The sequence below is a fragment of the Magnolia sinica genome, chromosome 10, assembly GCF_029962835.1.
Source record: "Magnolia sinica isolate HGM2019 chromosome 10, MsV1, whole genome shotgun sequence".
Classification (NCBI taxonomy): Eukaryota; Viridiplantae; Streptophyta; class Magnoliopsida; order Magnoliales; family Magnoliaceae; genus Magnolia; species Magnolia sinica.
The window spans coordinates 32451317-32469253 of record NC_080582.1 but is presented as its reverse complement, the minus strand read 5'-3'; the positions used below and the strand labels follow the sequence as shown (position 1 = coordinate 32469253).

Sequence of the window (17937 nt, the reverse complement as noted above, 5' to 3'; positions counted from 1 at the left end):
ATCTTATTTCTTGTGCCAGAGAATTCTGACCATGGACAAGAGTAAAGATCAGCATATGGAACCAACATATCCAAACTGCCAACTGGCTTGTCCGTGTAAAACAATTTTCCTTTCCAAAAAGGTTCCATGTGTGGAGATTCCATGTGTGGAGAGAGAGAGAGAGAGAGAGAGAGAGAGAGAGAGGGTACAGAACAGAAGAACAGCACATTTTCTAGGGCCCAACAAAATTGGCAGCCCCACCATTCAACAATCCAAATTGTTCGAACAGCTGGCACAATAACGAATGCTCGGTGCTCTGTAGAGTCTAATGATCTCATTTCATTGGCAGGCGTGCTACTGTTGAAAGCACAACAAAGATTGAGTCGTTTCTAGCCGTTCTACAAGCGGCTAATTGGACCATTACAAGCTTTTCTCATCATTTGCCTTGTCAAAAGTATAAAGATGCTAGAGTATCATGAGAGATGTACATACCAAGATAACAACAACGCCAACCAAGATAATCTGCCACCAAAATGCTGAGCTTGACTCTCCAGTTTCATCACTTTTTCAGGTGGGTTCTATCAGGAGCCTATAACTTCTCTGAAGAAGCCATCACTGGCCAGGAGTGCGAGAATGCAATCTCTTCCTTTCCAACTCAAGCTGCACACATAACAAAACAGATAAATAAATGGAGGGATAGTTCCCATCAAAGTATTCAATATGGGTTCAATAGCTTGATTTCCTTTATTCATTTTGTTAAATGCTTACCACTTTCTTCACCCGATCATTTGCAGCTGGAGTTCCTCCGCTTACATTTTCAGGGAAGTACGGACTGCTCACACGCACTTCATTCATCACGACTATGACAGTCTTTTCCCAACGAACTGGAAGCCTGAACAAATAACATGCAGACACTGGCTTAAGCATTTGATTTTAAGAACTGAAAACACCAGTTACCTGGAATGAACTGTAAGGGGTCATTTGGGAGCATGTATTTGGTGGTAATTAGTGTGAATCAGTAAAGTTAGTGCATTTGGGAGAGTGTACTTGGTGTGAATTGGAATCCAATTCACACCAAAAGCCTCTTGTTTTGAGAACACACCAAGACCCTGTGATTCCAATTCACATCAATTCCAATTTGTATGGATTCCAATGCATATCAAATACACGCTCCCAAACGACCCAAAAGAGACCCGCAGGGTCATCTTCACATGATAACAGAGTACAAAGATACATAAGCACGAAGCTAATGGAGACGTGGCATATATGCATGATGCATTCAACGGCAAACACTCCCAATATAGACCATTGTGGATGGATAAATAAAAAACCCCAATCACCCCAAGTGCTGCCTACACCCATCAAATGGATGGTCAAATTAGGAATAGTCAATGGTCCAAGTTCAAAAAACAATGTCCACTGGGAGGATGCTAGCTTTGTCCAATCAATCAAAATTTTGGTACACATCCGTCCAAAGTGGAGCCTGATATTTGGATGGGCTGCATCGATGTACATATGTGTCTGTTTGCATGCATATGGATCATTTTCCTTGGGAAGATGCATAAAAGTTATCAAGAGTTGATGTTTTTTTTCCCAATTTATATAAAAGAAACTCAATGATTAGAGAATATTAGCAGATGCAGGTCGTTAAATTAAGAAGGTTCAGGCTTGTGAAGATGGAATTTTTTAAAAAAAAAAAAGGGGGGAAGGTTTAGGCTTATAAAAATGAGATAATAACATCAATTTCCTGCATGGGGCATATTTTAAAAAGCTAAGAAATGGGAAATTTTTCCTACAAGCTATAATAAGAAATCTGAAAAACTCCAATGTCCTTTATCCTCCTCTGCATCATCAAGATTTGAGACATTTTAAAGGTTGAAATTAACTTATAGCACCCTACATTTGAAAATGGTCATATTCCTTTCACAGCTGATTGACAGTTCTCATAGAAATCAATGATAGAGAACATGGTTTCAAGCATACGTTCCAAAGTGCAATTCACCCAAACATCGAAACCGGAATGAGTCGCCTGACTCATTCTGACTCGGTCGAAAATTTTCAGACTCAGTCTGGTTTTGGAATGTGACTTGCAAATGACACATTCTCCACCAACATCAAGTCGACTCAATACGAATCAATATTTAGAACCATGATAAATAAATAAATAAAGTTGGAGAGCAAGTTGGGACCAATGTTGTCCAAATCGTTACCAAATCACAAATCGTAATAGGGGGTTAAATCGTATCGAATCGCAAATTGTATCATAAGTCGTAAGATTTTTTTATAATTTTCTTAAAGAATGGAAAAATATATGAAAAAAAAAAAAAAAAAAACTCATCAATGATTGCCATCAATATGCACCAAGTAATACCATGTCATGATGGTGTTAAAGGATTCTCATATTTCCCTTATTTTTGTCTTTCAAGAAAATTCCCTTAAAAAACACACAAGGATCCTTTAATAATTTAAGGTCTTGTTAACTTTCTTGAATGTAGAACCACATTGCAAAAGCGGCATTTGATATTGTAGACCGGCGAAAACAGAGATTTTGATTTCTAAACATTCAACAATACATATAAGTCAACATGATCGTAACCATCCATAAAATCATTCCAGATAAGTCACACATCGAGTCGGTGTTTCGGCCAATTATGAAGAAATCATTTATATATATATATATATATATATATAAGCTCCATGATTTAACGTTGAAGAGAATATATAACATTTAATCTCTTATAAAGAACAAATAAAACATACAATAACTGAGTTAGATCTCCCAGAGATAAAAGACTGGAGGTGTTTTTACATCTTTTCTTCTCAGAAAGAGCCTTGTTCCATTGAAAAGCAAGAAATTATAAGTTTACGTCAAGTTCAGGGTCTAGAGATGCACCATATCAAGAAATGGTTACCACAACACGTCTTCTTGAATTAAGATCACCTTTATGGGCCACAAGTTTGTTTTTTGTTTTGTGAAAAGCATACTGTCCGTACAGTTACGTGACCGCAAATTACATCTTTTATTAGAGGATAAAGCATATTGGAGCATATTGCCACTTCACCCCGAGAAAGCAACAAGTGGGCGAAACCAGAACAACACCTATATCAGCTTGCAAATGTCGTCACCAAGGCTGCAGAAAGAGAGATTTTACCTTCTCATAAGCAAGGCGGATTGTGTTTCACCGACGGCCATCACTCCTATGATTAGGGGTGGCAATTGGTCAGGTTTGGCCGGCATCAAGCAAGTCCAGGCCCCAGCCGGACACATAAGACCCTTGGCTCAAGCCCAGCATTGGCCTAGCATAGTAGGCCCGAGACTGGAAAAAAAATTGGTTGGGCTGGGCCCAACCCATCCCAGTTCAAAAATTGATAAAATCCCAATTTCCTACTTGAATGTTTCTAAACTATTTGTTGATCAGGTGGTCCCGATATGCACAAGGAATAAACACTTGAAAGAAAGACACCAATGATCTTCATTCAAGATCCATGATTGCCTAATCAAGTATTGGAATGGCATATTTGTAGGATATAACACATGTACATATGACATCAGGTCAGGATGGGTCAGGCTAAAATTACTTGAGACCAAACTCGGTCTGAAAATTGATTGGGCCATGCACGTCATGCCCAATCCCAACCCATAGGCCAAGGTGGGGTCCAGCTCATCAGGCCATGCAAGCCGCTTGGCTCATTGCTTTTATGATGTTTGTCCACCATGCTATAGCAAGGGTGATGCAGGCACATTGACCTTGGTTTTTTCATTAGTTGTTGGAATTAAGAAAAAAAAAAACAAATGAGGTCAAGTCGACCATGGAAGGTGTTGATGATGTTGATAATACTATTTTGGTCAATTTTGTAATTTTGAGTTTTGAGGGGTATTTCCGTGATTTCCTTGTTTGTTATTGGATTGGTTGTTAGTTGTTAGCCAGGGAGTTTCAAAGGTTATTATATTATTTTTGGCTAGTTAATGGTTAGTTTTTATTAGCAGCTAATTACCGTGATGAATTAGGCTTGGGTTAATAGTGAATTTGCTTAACAAAAGGCATGAAATTTTCATTTGGATTTAGTTTTGAGCTTTGCAAGAGAAATTTGAGTGATTTTAGAGGATTTCTTCATTGTGAGAGTGTTTGGATCGCCAAATCACAATCCAACCTCATTTTCCCAAGCTCCCCTTCCTCTTCTCCTTTTATCCTTGCAAGCAAGACTTGAGATCATTGATATGAAGTTTCATTAGGTGACAAACCTGGATAGAGAAAACTCGTCCTCAAGTTGTAGAAGTCATTCCCACTTGTAGAGTTGCCACTATATGATATGTTTGATATTGAATGCAATTGTCGGAGAAATGGAGGTAATGGTTGGATCTTATATCTTTGGAGTTTCTTCATTGAGTTTGGGTGTCCGATGTTGCCTAGGGCCAAAAAATAAAGGGCTCCACCATCATCCCGAATGAAACACAAGGCAAACCTCCCAAAAACTCGTCAATATAGGCCATGGTTGCGACATTGACAAAGGTAAGAGACAAGATATAGTTTATCCCAACGCAATGATTGCCTCTCCCTACCGATGAGGGCTCGCCTCAAGCCTTTTATAAGGAGGAAGCCACCAAACAACTTAAACATCCGTTGAACTTAAGTGATAAATCATATCATTCTTGCTACACAAGATTCTCCAACCAAAATGTAACGGCCCAACCAACATAACATGGAATGTGCTCATGATTGTTTCGCCGCAATACATCGTTAGAATGTACACTTTGCTAATGGTAGAGGACATGGCCTAGAGACCATTCATGCATGTAGCCCAAGGCACAAGCAGGCCTCTCTTGGTGGTCACTTGCCCATCACCTGTCGGCTCTTGTGGTTGAATCTTGCTTGTAGCCAATGGACATGAATCAATTACAACCAATATAAGACCTTTGTCAACACACAACGACTTGTACAGAAATCATGCCACAATCATATCAGTTGCAAAAAAACATTGTCAACAGGGCAGGTTTGGCCGCATTTTGAATTGTTCGAGCCAGGCCTATCCAAAGTTTTGCATTTCCTAGGCCTAAAGCCCAGTTCATTCACAACCCTCAATGCAAGGATGGTTGATTCATCTGATTGAGAGCCTCGAACTTCCGTCTTCATGCTCGACTTTCTCGGGAATGCTCAGATCACCCAATATGCAGGGAACCCGTCTAGAACTACATTAAGGATTGTGTTGCCTATGATGTCGCAAGGTTCTACCAGCTCCAAGCCATAGTTTAGTTAGATGCTTAGAACATGTTAAGCCCGGTTCATTCACAACCCTCAATGCAAAGATGGTTGATTCATCTCCTTGAGAGCCTCGAACTTCCGTCTTCATGCTCGGCTTTCTCGGGAATGCTCAGATCACCCAATATGCTAGGGAACCTGTCTAGAACTACACTAAGGATCGTGTTGCCTATGATGTCACAAGGTTCTACCAGCTCCAAGCCATAGTTTAGTTAGATGCTTAGAACATGTTAAGACTCTATTGGCTCCGGGTCATCGCTTCAACAATGTCTAGAAACTCAACCGTCTCATCATTGAAACTTGGGCATCATCACACACTGCAAGATTCCCCATTAGAAACCAAATCACAAACAGTGTCATGCACATGTCTGAAAATCCTGTTGCGAACGTGGCCTATGCCGACTTCAATCCTCTAAAACATATCTCCCATATTATTTCTTGATTGAAACAGGGATCAAAACCTTGTGAAGACCCAAAACGGATGAAGGGCTAGCTACTTCCATCATCTCTAACGTCAATGCAAAAACCATAAACCAGCTCAACAAAGCAACTATGGACCTTCAGAAATTCAGCATATTCCCCCACTAATGGCCCCCAATGCTATAGAGCATGGTCTTCTGATGAAACCCGAATGGTCAATCTTGTAACAAGCTGGATGCCTTGGCCGCCACTCATCCGACTTGGATTGGTTGCAAACTCCTACAAGAAGTGTGGCAATATGATATGGAGCCTAGCACAAGGGTTGCGAGGAGTCGAATAGAGAGAACTTTTTTATCATCAAAAGTTGTAACTTCGACCACGTCGAGATATTGGTTCACACTTGACACTTCCGAGCATGGTGAGTTCATTCCCACCACACCAACATGCAGCCGTTGAATCAGAATGTCACCAATCTTCCGGCATGCAATTGAAGTCAAGCACTCACTCGACCTCATCGAGCCAGTTGACAACATTGTCGGAATGGAGTCATCCATGGAACTTCGGAATCTCGATCTTGATGTTAAAATCAAAACGACGGTCTTCATTCCTCCACATTTCCCTTCGATCTTCCCTCCCATACACCCACGCAAAGGCATGCGATGGTGAGAAGAAGAATCTAAATCATCCAACATTTTTTAATATGCACTTCCACAAAACAATGTTTTACTACATGCACGTGGCACTCGTATAACACTTCAAGTTGAGACATGATCACGATTTGTCATTGTAGATGCTCAATCTCTACATCTTTAAGCTCAAGTTGTTGATGGAGAGAGACAAATTCCACATCACGAGGGATCTACCTTGACCTCCTCTTATGCTACTATGCGCTTATGCCCCCTCTTGCAAGATGGCATCGCAAGAAACCTTGCAATCCTCAAGAATCTTCAAGATCCCAAACACACACGCCACAACACGCCGTGCTACACAAATGCTTTTCCCACAACTGCAAATGATAGATGGTCATCACACGAACCACCAACACCACTTCTACGAGGCCTCCACTCCTGTCAAAGAGCCCGAACAAAGATTTATGTCGAAATCCTGAGTAATACCACTTAACAAAACTTTGGATTGGTGATCTTGAGAGAATACAAAAGAGTCTTGCTTACAAGGAGAAAACGAGAAGATAAATTATGGGGAACTTGGGGAAAATGGGGTTGAATTGTGATTTGACAATTCGAGCACTCTCACAGAGAAGAAATCTTCTCAACGTACAAAGCCTAAAACCAAGTACAAATACAAATTATATGCTTTTCTGGACTAAACACAACTACTTATAACATATTTCCAACTAACCAAGCTTAACCCAACTAATTATGGTGATTAATTGTTGAATTCAAACCAACCCTCAACAAACCAAAGCTAACTTTAACAATTTTTATAACTTCCTAACTAACAACTAAGGACCAAACCAATAATATAAAATAAAATTTAAAAAAAAAAAAAAATTTAAAAGTAAATTGCAGAAATACCCCACCAAACCCAAAAGTACAAAGTTGCCCCAAATTTTTTGCAACATCATCAACAACTTTAATGGCCTAGTTGACATCCTCATTTGATTTTTATTTTAATTCCAATGGATAAGAAAAAATTGAGGCCAATGCACCTGCATAAGATCGATCATCCGGTCAAGATTATATCTCACCATTCAGCTTTGTCAATGGCCCAACCGCAACCCATTTGGAAATGTGTTTTCAGACATTAAAACTCGTGTTTGATCTAGGAGGATGGCAAAGCCCTCATGGAACACCTCCATTTCTTAATTCACATCCACCCGCATTTGCATATCAAACATCTCATACGATGGCAACTCTACAAGTGAAGACAACAAGAACGCAAGGACTAGTTTTCTCCAAGGGAATTTGATGCATGCACATTAGCCTCAGCTTTTTCTTAGTGCTTAGAATCAAACAAAGACCAAATGAAGAGGTCTCCAAGGGAATTTGATGCATGCGCATTAGCCTCAGCTTTTTCTTAGTGCTTGGAATCAAACAAAGACCAAATGAAGAGGTCAATTAGGCCCTGAAGGATGTTGATGATGTAAAGAATACTATTTTGGGTAATTCTATAATTTTGGGTTTGGGAGGCTTTTCTGTAGTTTCATTTTTTATTGTTGGTTTGATTGTTTCTTGTAAAGAGCTAAAAGGGTTGTTAGAGTTAGATTTGGTCAGTTGAGAATTAGTTGTGATTAGAGACTAATCACATGTTTAGATCAGTGTTTTCAATAGCATTGTAGCGTAGCGTAGCGTAGTGTAGCGAAAATGCTACGTAGCGTACGCATATAGCATAATTCCCTGGTCGCATAAGCTACATGGTATGTAGCGTAGCGTAGTGTGTAGCGTGGATAGCGTAAGCTACCTGAAATCTCTTTTTTTCAAGTGTTTTTTCTATGTTAGTTAAACACCTATTTTAAAATGGTGATGACTTCTACCTATGACACATGGCACTACATTAAACTAATCCGAACCATCCAAATTGTGGTCCATATCGTAGATAAAGCACTTAGATCAATCCAGACCATCCAAATTGTGGTCTATATCATAAATTTGTGATGTTTCAATAAATAAAAAAGAAGTCATACATAGAGATGTCTAAAGGCAAAGACAGAGGGATTTTGCATGGAAATAAGTGGTTAATGATCCAAATTTGTAGTCAAGAACTCATAGAAATTATGCATTTTGTAAATTTTATCATATGTTCGATTATTTTAATTAAAAATATTAAGGATTGTGTAGCTTACGCTACACGCCATAGAGGGCCAAACGCCACGCTATTTAAAACACTGGTTTAGATTAATTACGCTTGGGTTAATTGGGAATTTGTTGGAATTGATTATTTTGAGTCTATAAAAGGCATGTAATTTTTATTTACACCTAAGTCTTTACTTTGCAAGAGAATTTTGAAAGAATTTTCAGAGTATTTCTTCATTTGTGAATGTTTGAGGTATTTGGATTGCCAAATCACAATCCAAACCACAGTTTTCCAAGTTCGTCATCCTTTGTCTTCTCCTTTTCACCTTGTAAAAAAGATTCCTTACGATTCCATTGAGATAGTTGATCTAGAGTTGTGATAAAGGGTTTGAAGGGCAAAATACTCATTGCGGTTATTTCATATAACAATTAGTTGTGTAGGAAGGGTATCATAATGGACTGCATCAAAAGATCACTACTTGACCAATGGTAGTAGTTTGTCTCATATAATTTGATGAGGATTGGACCATAGCAAGAAGAAATGGATATCAAAATCATGGGAGGTATATGGGAATCAAACAAACTTGCAGTAAACTTCTAAACTTTGGCCATTTAAGAACATCTAAGAGCGTATCTTAGTTACAGGATCCTTTTAATTAGATGTCACTCCCGGCTCCTGCTTTAGACTCATGCTCCCACTTCCTAGCCATTCATACTTGTTAACAGTTTAAAACAGGCGCTTCCCCGCTCCTAAACTTGTATTTATTACCACTTTGCTTCACGCTTTGTGCAACTATAGAACATATTCTCATTTATTGTGATTCCCTTAAAGCTCATATGGATTTCTCACCAGTAGTCATTTTTAAGCAGTGGTCATCACTAAAAAATGGGCTACCATTGTAATATCTTCTCTTTAATGTCCATCACTCAAAACAAGGAACTCTACATGGCCTTTATTGACTTGGAGAAATATATGTAGGGTCCTAAGAGAGTTAATCTAGTGGGTGTTGCGAAATAAAGAAGTTTCAAGACGATATATTGATGTGATTAAGGATATCCATGAGAAAGTGGTAAAAATGTGAGGAACACATGTGGAGACAGAAGTGAACTCCTAATTACTATAGGCTTGCACCAAGGGTCGACATTGAGCCTGAACCTTTTTGCATTGGCTATCGACAAGTTAACGAGGCATTTGTAGGAAGAGTTCCCATAGTGTATGTTGTTTGCGGATGGCATAGTTTTGATTGAAAAGATGAGGGTGAAAACACAAAGCTAGATTTATTCAGGAATGCTTTAGAATCTAAAGGATTTAAAATTAGTCGGACTAAAACAGTGTGTATGGAGTGCAATTTTAGTAACAATAGGAGTGAAAACGAGGAAGTAGTTAAGATCGTTGACCAAAAAGTTTCCCAAAATGACCACTTTCGATACCTTGGATCAATTATTCATTACAGTGGAGGGATTCATTACAGTGGAGGGATTGAGAAGGATGTTGCCCATAGAATTCAAGCTAGGTGGAAGTAATGGAGATGTGCTCCCTCAAATCTCTCGAATTTCTCAAATTCTCTCCAAAATCTACGAAATATCTACCAATCTATGTAGATTCTTTACCGAAATCACTGCTCCTTTTGAAATCTTTCACCTATTTTTTTTTTCCTGCGGAAGAACGGCGGACAGCTTTCGACGATCAATCAATTGGTGTGCTACCTCCAAATTTTGAATCCTCTTTTAAAGGTATCGAAAATATCCTCTTACATGGATCGAAAAGATTTTTCATTTTCTTCATTTTTTTTTCAATTTTTTTCGTATTTACGCTCTCCTGACATTTTCGGTGGGTTAGCGACAGTGAATTTATCGTCAATAACTTTATTTATCGCGAAAATGAAACATATTGCCAAAAAACCGGCGACAATTGGAAAAGATACGAAACTAGGGGGTTTTGGTGACACTGGCTTGGCGACACCGATATTATCGGCGATACTATCAATTTTTCGCCGACAATTTGAACATTGGTAGTGCTACTGGTTGTGAGAGCAATTGGAGCACTTTTAAGCAAGTGAGACATTATTGAATTCATTACTCAACTTATGAATTCGCCATGTAGTGACCAAAAACCCTATGTTATTACGTTCATTGGCTTGCAAATACATTCAAAGAAGAGGAATAGACTCGAGCAGCAGATATTGAATGTGCTTGTCTTCATATAATATAATCTCCAGCTCGAAGTTTGTCATGTAAAGAGAGAGGACCAAGGGCTTGACCCTATATGCTAATCAGTTATGGAATCTAATGATGAATGGATCACGAAGAAAGAGGATCTTGCAATTCCTACAAATAACACCTGGATGGACATAGGTGAATGCTTTGCCAAAGGATTGGAGGACGTGCAAGGTGTAAGCAGACCCACATCAAGACTGGATGGGCAATGTAGTATGAATGCATGTCGTATGACATGTATGCTTATTATTTAGTCTTGTAATCTTATAATTATTAATTAATAGTCTTATTTTATAATGTATTATGCAAAAACTATTTTGTAGGTCCTAGAAAACTTGCTATTCGAAGTAAAGCGAAATGATGGAAGAGGAGGAAGATGAGTTTATTTCGACATCAAATTCTGAAGATGAAGATGATGTTGATAATGTTGACCTCATTGGTGATGAGGAGGATGATGATGGGGCCACCACAGCCGACGAAGAATAGATTCGTTTGGACTTTTTATTTCCTTTTTGACTTATAGAAACAAGTGAATAAAGAATACAGTTACGACCCATACCATGAAAACTTGACCAAGGCATGAGACAGATGTATGAGAAAATCATACTAGGGAGGTCTAAACTGAAGTTATTTATCTACTAGACAATTAATGGAGAAACACAGAGAGGAGGATCTCCACATGGTCTTTACTGACTTAAAGAAAGCATATGATAGTATCCCCAAAGAGTTAATCTGGTGGGGGTTCGGAAAGAAACAAGTTTCAAGAGGATGCATTGACATGATTAAGGATATGTATGAGAGAGCGGTAACAAATGTGAGGACCAATAGTGGAGAGACAAGTGAGTTCCCAAATTTTATAGGCATGCATCGGGGGTCAACATTGAGCCCGTACCTTTTCACATTGGTTATGGATGAGTTCACGAGGTATTGCAAGAAGAGATCTTATGGTGTATGTTGTTTGCAGATGGCGTAGTTTTGATTGAAGGCAAGGGAGGGCATAAATATAAAGCTAGATTTATGGAGGGATGCTTTAGAATCCAAAGGATTTAAAACTGGTCGAACTAAAACAGAGTATGTAGAGTGCAACTTTAGTAACAACAGGAGTGAAAATGAGGAATTAGTAAAGATTGTTGACCCAGTAGTTTCCCAAAAAGACCATGTTCAATACCTTGGGTCAGTAATTCATGAGAGTGAAGAGATTGAGAAGGATGTTTCCCATAGAAATGAAGCTAGATGAAAGAAATGAAGATGTGCCTCTGGAATTTTATGTGATCGTCGTGCATCACTCAGACTAAAAGGGAAATTTTATTGAATAGCTATAAGACGGGACCAGCCATGCTTTATGGGGCAAAATGTCGGGCAGATGAGGAACATGTTCATAGGATGAGTGTAACTGAAATGATTATGTTGATATAGAAGAGTAGCAAGACAAGGACGGATAGAATTAGAAATGAATGCATTTGAGGGAACTTAGGAGTAGCACCAATAGGTAACAAGATGAGGGAAAGTAGCTCAGATAGTTTGGTCATGTGCATTGGAGACCAAGAACCACGCCACTTAGGAGTGAATTGATACAAGTTGAAGATTTTCTAAAAGGGCGAGGCGAAGGCCCTAAAGGATGTGAATGGAGGTAGTAACAAAATAATTGATGACCAATGGTCTAGCTGAAGGTCTAGCCCTTGATACAGTGGAATGGTGGAACAGTATTCACATAGCCAACCCCAAGTTATTGGGATAAGGATTAGATGATGATGATGATGATGATCCCCATATATATCAAGTCACCAATCACCCAATCAAACCCCCTGGTCCTCGAGCCATTTCTTCCCCATTTCTCCACTCTCAACGTCAAAACTCACATTCGCCAAATACTTTGCTAGTGATTCCATTTTACTTTCAATTAGGGGTGTCAATAGGCCAGGCTAGCCCATTAGGCCTCCAATTGGGTAGATCATCTCGGCCAGGAGTCCAGGCCCAGGCTTGAAAATGTAGCCCATTTATTAATTGGGCTAGACCTAGGCTGTCCTTTAAAACCCATTGGCCCGACCCATAAAAACAATTGACTATTTAATATACCAGTGGTATTTTTGTAATTTTCATAGCATAATAAATATTAAGAAAACCCTAATCATCCTACTCTTCCCCTTCCCCAGACACTTATCAAACTATCTCTCTCCTTTCTATTACAGATTACAATGAGTGGACCTTTTCCCCGTTTATATGTCTAAAGGCCACGGATGGGGCATCCTGAGCCTTGCTTTTTTTTTTATTACGATGACCACCATCAAATGAATGATGTGTTGATGGCAAGCCACTCTCCACCATTGATCTGTTGGCATAGCAACTGCAACTTGAGCTGTTGTATATTAGAGAAGTCATGTCCATGGTGAGGCCCATCAAATCAATGATGTAAATCACAAGAATAACGATCCCACACAGAGAAAATCCTACGAAGACTTGAAAATGCTCTGCAATTTTTCTTACACCGGGCCCTGGGCGGGCTTTGGCTCCAGCCTGCCATTTTCAAAATGAGTTGGCTCGGGCCTATAAATCTTGGCCCAATATGGGCCCAGGCCAGGGTTGGGCCTAGGATTTTTTTTTCACAGGCTGGGAGTGGACAGACCCCAGCCCCGGCCCAAATCCAACCCATTGAATGACCTACCTTCAGTGTCCAATAGCCAAATACTCAAAAGTGTAATTCACCATGCATCTTGAAGACTTTTCAGCCTTATCTGAACCCCGTTTTTGTTGATCAATCCAAACAATCTAGAACATGATTTACAAAATCTGGTTACCATTTCTTAACCTTCTTGCAATCTCGGGTAGCATCATTCATCCTAAGCAAATTTGGCCCCATCAAAGTTGCCACTACTTCCTCAATTTTAAGGCATCCAATGCCAATGTTCAAGAGCTTCATTGAACTCCCTAACCTTTTGAGTAGTGTTACCACGATCATCCCAGTTTCACTTGACGTGCATCCATTAGGTCCACATAATATTCCACTTGCCCTTTTAAACCTCACCAGCAGAAAATGAAGCTAGGCACCTTCTGTTATTTTAGTGACAGAAAACAGATGCATCCCCATTCTCATAGGATTTCTTATTAATAATAAGTATTTACATTGAATGAATGTTCACCGTGCAAGTCAAATGTATATTTGCCTGGAAACAATGCCAGCTAATCTAAAGCCTGATGAAGGAGTCAGCTGATGTTAGGAGGGCAGCTGGTTGTAGAACTTTTGCCCAGCAATCATATGATAATTTCTGACCAGTATATGATCGACAAAATAGGATTCTTAAAGCAACCCCAAATAGCTAAGACGGCAATGAATTTGCTAGTGCTTTATATTAAAAGGGAAAGATATATTAAAATGATCGCAGTGAAAACCTTAAGTGAGGGTATAATGGTAAATAGATATATTAAAAGGGAAAGATAAGCATGCCCTGATAATGATAATGTGCAAAGAAAAGATCTCCCAATGCATCCATCTACGAGCGACATGCATTCAGATCCAACTACTAAGGAGATCCAATTGGATTGTGGGGCCCAAGGGTCCAATTGTATCCTTGGAAGCAATTTCCAGCACATGTGGACCATATCCAGAAAAATTATTCCATTTCCAGCAGGATGCACCAATCGGATCCTATTTTTAGAAGTGTTACAGTCAAGCACAGCTAGTCAATCCTCTATGAGAACAGCAGAAATATTTCAGCCAACCACATTGTATTTAAAAGCCATTCGACTGTGGATGGAAGTCCATAGTTGCAGTATATGCTGATTATGGAAAGTTTTGTTTTTATTATTTACTGATTAATTAGGATAGAGTCCTAGCGCTTTTGGCCATCTTTAGATAGATTTGATTAATAAGGGATGATCGATAGGGAAATTAGACTAGAGAAAGATTTCGAGGGGCTATATTCAGCTTTATACAGGGTTGCAATCCATACATTTGGGAGAGGATTGATTTTGGATAAATAAGAGATTCTACATGTTGCCCTTGTCTCTTAGAGAGTGGTGCTTAAACCCTCCATGTGTTGCTGAAAATTTACCACTAGCATTCGTAGCTAGGGTGATTATCTGTACCAACAGCCCTTACCTCCTATTCTCTCAATTGCGGACTGTTTGTGAAGATCTGGCTTCTCTAACCAGGTGCATCTGAGAGGAGATTCATTTATTCCAATTCGGATTTGCGTCAGATCATCTTCATTCTCAGTGCACTACATCAGACCACAGAACAATATTTCTTCAGGTTCAGATGGAAAGCTGGAGTCCCAAACCATTTAGATTCGAACTTCTATGGCTGGAAACAGACGGTTTTTATGATCTGGTGGATAGCTGGTGGTGCTCCTTTTAGGTCTCAAGGTCTACGGGATTCAGACTACATAAGAAACTGAAGTTCCTTAAAGAAAAATTGAAGGTTCGAAATAAACAAATTTCTGGGGCAAAAGAAATCGAAATGGCTGATTTGCTAGAAGAAATTCTTAACCTGGATCTGAAGGAGGAAGGGGGCAGGTTAGAGGCTGATGAGTTAGAGAGAAGATCTTTCTTCCGTCCAAATATGCCAAATTTAAGGAGGAGGAGATCAAGTGGAGGCAAAGGTCGAGGGCATTGTGGTTGAAAGAGGGAGACAAAAACGAAGTTCTTTTATGGAAAAGCTTCGCATTAATAGAATCAGTTCTCTTATGGTGGAAGACACTAGAATTGACAATAAAGATCAGTTGTGCGAAACGATAGTGGGATATTATAAGAAGCTCATTTCCAAAGATCAATGGAATCGTCCTTAGCTAGACTTTCTAATGAGGACATCGCATCACAAACACCCTTACATACGTATCAGAGGAGGCGGGCCACATCGATTTCCCTGTGACTAGGCGAGTACCCGTGATCATGCTGAAGACCCCATGTGCATGTGCGAGCATCTGGAAGACCCCACACTGGGAAGATGAACATGGGCTGCTTTATGGAGTAATCCAGACCGTTGGGTTGGAGGGACGTGATGATCGGGCCATTGATCGTTGAACATCCACATCAGTTTTAGACTTTATCATATTTTAGGATTTAGTTTTTTATTATTTTATATTTGGACACATTATGAGTGTTTTAGTTGATTTTATTTAGACTAGGGCTATTTTCGTTAAAATTCACGAGACGGGGATTATTGTAATTTTTTGAAACTTCTTGGATCTACAAAAAGAGGGGGGCGTGTAACCTCTCTCCCATTGGATTTTGTGATTTTAAAAAGAGAGAGAGAGAGAGAGAGAAAATGATGGGGACATCATGCGCACACGCGCACTCACGTCACCCCCCCTACGCACGTACGCCAGAAGGAGGGACCCACTGTATATCTGGATCGATGACGACGTCCAGGGATGGCCTCCTAGTTAGAAGACGGAGTTTTGGTTCAAGAGAGTGTGCCCGATAGCCAAGAAAAGCTCATCATGGGATCTCATGATCGTGGCCCACTAGACGGATTGATTTCATATTTTATGTTTTGCTTATTTATGTTATTTAGAATATCGTGAATGCTTTAGATTTCTTTGATTGGTTTTTATTTTAGTTTACTTCATCGCCAAGTAATAGGTTGCGCACATGGCGCGAGTTTTGGGGATAGGGTTTTCCCTATAAATAGGCACCCCTTATAGTTCTTTTGAGTCATTGAAGATTAATAAAAATTCTGCGTTTTCCTACCCTCTGAGTTGTGAAGCCTAATTGGGTGCAAAGCCCTCCCTTCTTCGAAGGGTTAACTACCGTGGTGCGACGCCACATCTATCCCGATTCACCTCCATCCATCGCAATCTCTATTACCCGTCTTATACCATCCACCCTTCTCATTTCTCATAATCATCTGCGCTACAAATCTGTCCCTTATTGCATCAAATTCCCTCTCTTCAACAGATTTACAGAATCTGGCCCTGCAAGAGGGCTGAAACTTCGACAGAGCACCATGCCCAAGCCGTAGCTCGGATCGACGTAAAATTTTGGGGTTTTGAAGCCCAAGCCTGGCCGACCAACCCCAAGGAGAAGATTTTTGGGTACGTGGGCCCCACACACGTGTGGTCGATCACCAGCACACGTGCGTCAGGTCCCACTCGTGGTCCGCACGTGACAGCTGTCTTCTGGTTCAGGGTTCCCTCTCTTTTACTCTCTCATATTTGTTTTTCATAAACCCTAACCCTAAATGGTCCTAAATCCCCAAATTCTATCCCTATTCTCACCCTAAGATTCCCTGAATTGAAATTGGTAAATCCCTTAGATTAGGGGCTGATTACTATGCATGTGTAGATGATTATTTCTTATCTATGAGCATCGTTTGGTTCATAAATTTTATTGATCCAGCCCTATCATGTGTAGGCCCGGACCCGCATAGATTCCCCTTAATTGAATGTTTGAACTGTTGTGTGGGATATGGAATTTGTGTAATTGTTTATGAACTAACATGATCTTAAGCCTGAAATCTTGCACATCATATCTGAATTTCATATCCTGCATCAGAAAAGCTCGTACTTTCTTCTTCCATCCTCATGCAATTTGAAGGTACTTCCATGCAATTTGGAAAGAAGATTGGTGCGAGGCTAATCTTCATCAACGGAGGTGTGAGGTCTCCATCTATCCCCACACCATGTCTCCATCTATCCCCACATCATCTTCTCTTTTCTTCCCCATCCAGGTATTTTCTTCAGATTCTTCATTCTCCCCATCCCAGATCTTCGTCTTCTCCCAAACCCAACTTTCCCATACTCATCCACAATCCAAACCCTAACCAACCTAAACCCATCATCCCACGCCACACGTGTGCCCATACGGCCACACGTGTGAATCCCACCCGCCCCTTTTGATTTCCCACCATCATTATATCAAAACCCCATTCTTCCATCCCCGAAACCCTAACCCTAAACCTAAAATTCCTAATTTTCATACTTCCCAAATTACCCAAACCCGAATTTTCACCCTAGGTTGTATTAGGTTTTCTATTTTAAAATAGACTATACCATATGCTAATTGGATGTCCCTACATCTATTAGATCCTAGTTTCTTTTTTATTTAATGATCTTGTGTTACGATGTTGGTAGCTTAGGCTAGGATTATGTATGATGCTCTTTTGATTTTTCATGATTTTTTGATGATTATAGCGATGTTTGTTTTTTTTGTTAAATATCTTAATTTGGCTACTTGATCTCATAAGTTAATTGGTTCATGCATCGGTCATGCATCACTTTCTCCACTTCAAGTCTATTCCAAAAGATCTTGTTGATTGGCTAGAAAGACTAATTTCTGAAATCGAAATCAAAGAAGCAGTGGACAATTTGGGA

General features: G+C 39.7%; 1 protein-coding gene across 2 annotated transcripts in view; it reads right to left on the bottom strand.

Annotated features, from left to right (window-relative positions):
* Window positions 1-298: 298 nt before the first annotated feature.
* LOC131258270 (uncharacterized) overlaps window positions 299-17937 on the bottom strand; it is a 73874-nt gene continuing 56235 nt past the window's right edge. For both annotated transcript variants that reach the window (XM_058259478.1, XM_058259476.1), the window contains exons 4-5: window positions 748-871; window positions 299-639 (exon numbers count right to left, since the gene is read on the bottom strand). In XM_058259478.1, the coding sequence (XP_058115461.1) occupies window positions 592-639; window positions 748-871 (172 nt within the window). In that variant the 3' untranslated portion in view covers window positions 299-591. The remainder of the gene's footprint in view (window positions 640-747; window positions 872-17937) is intronic.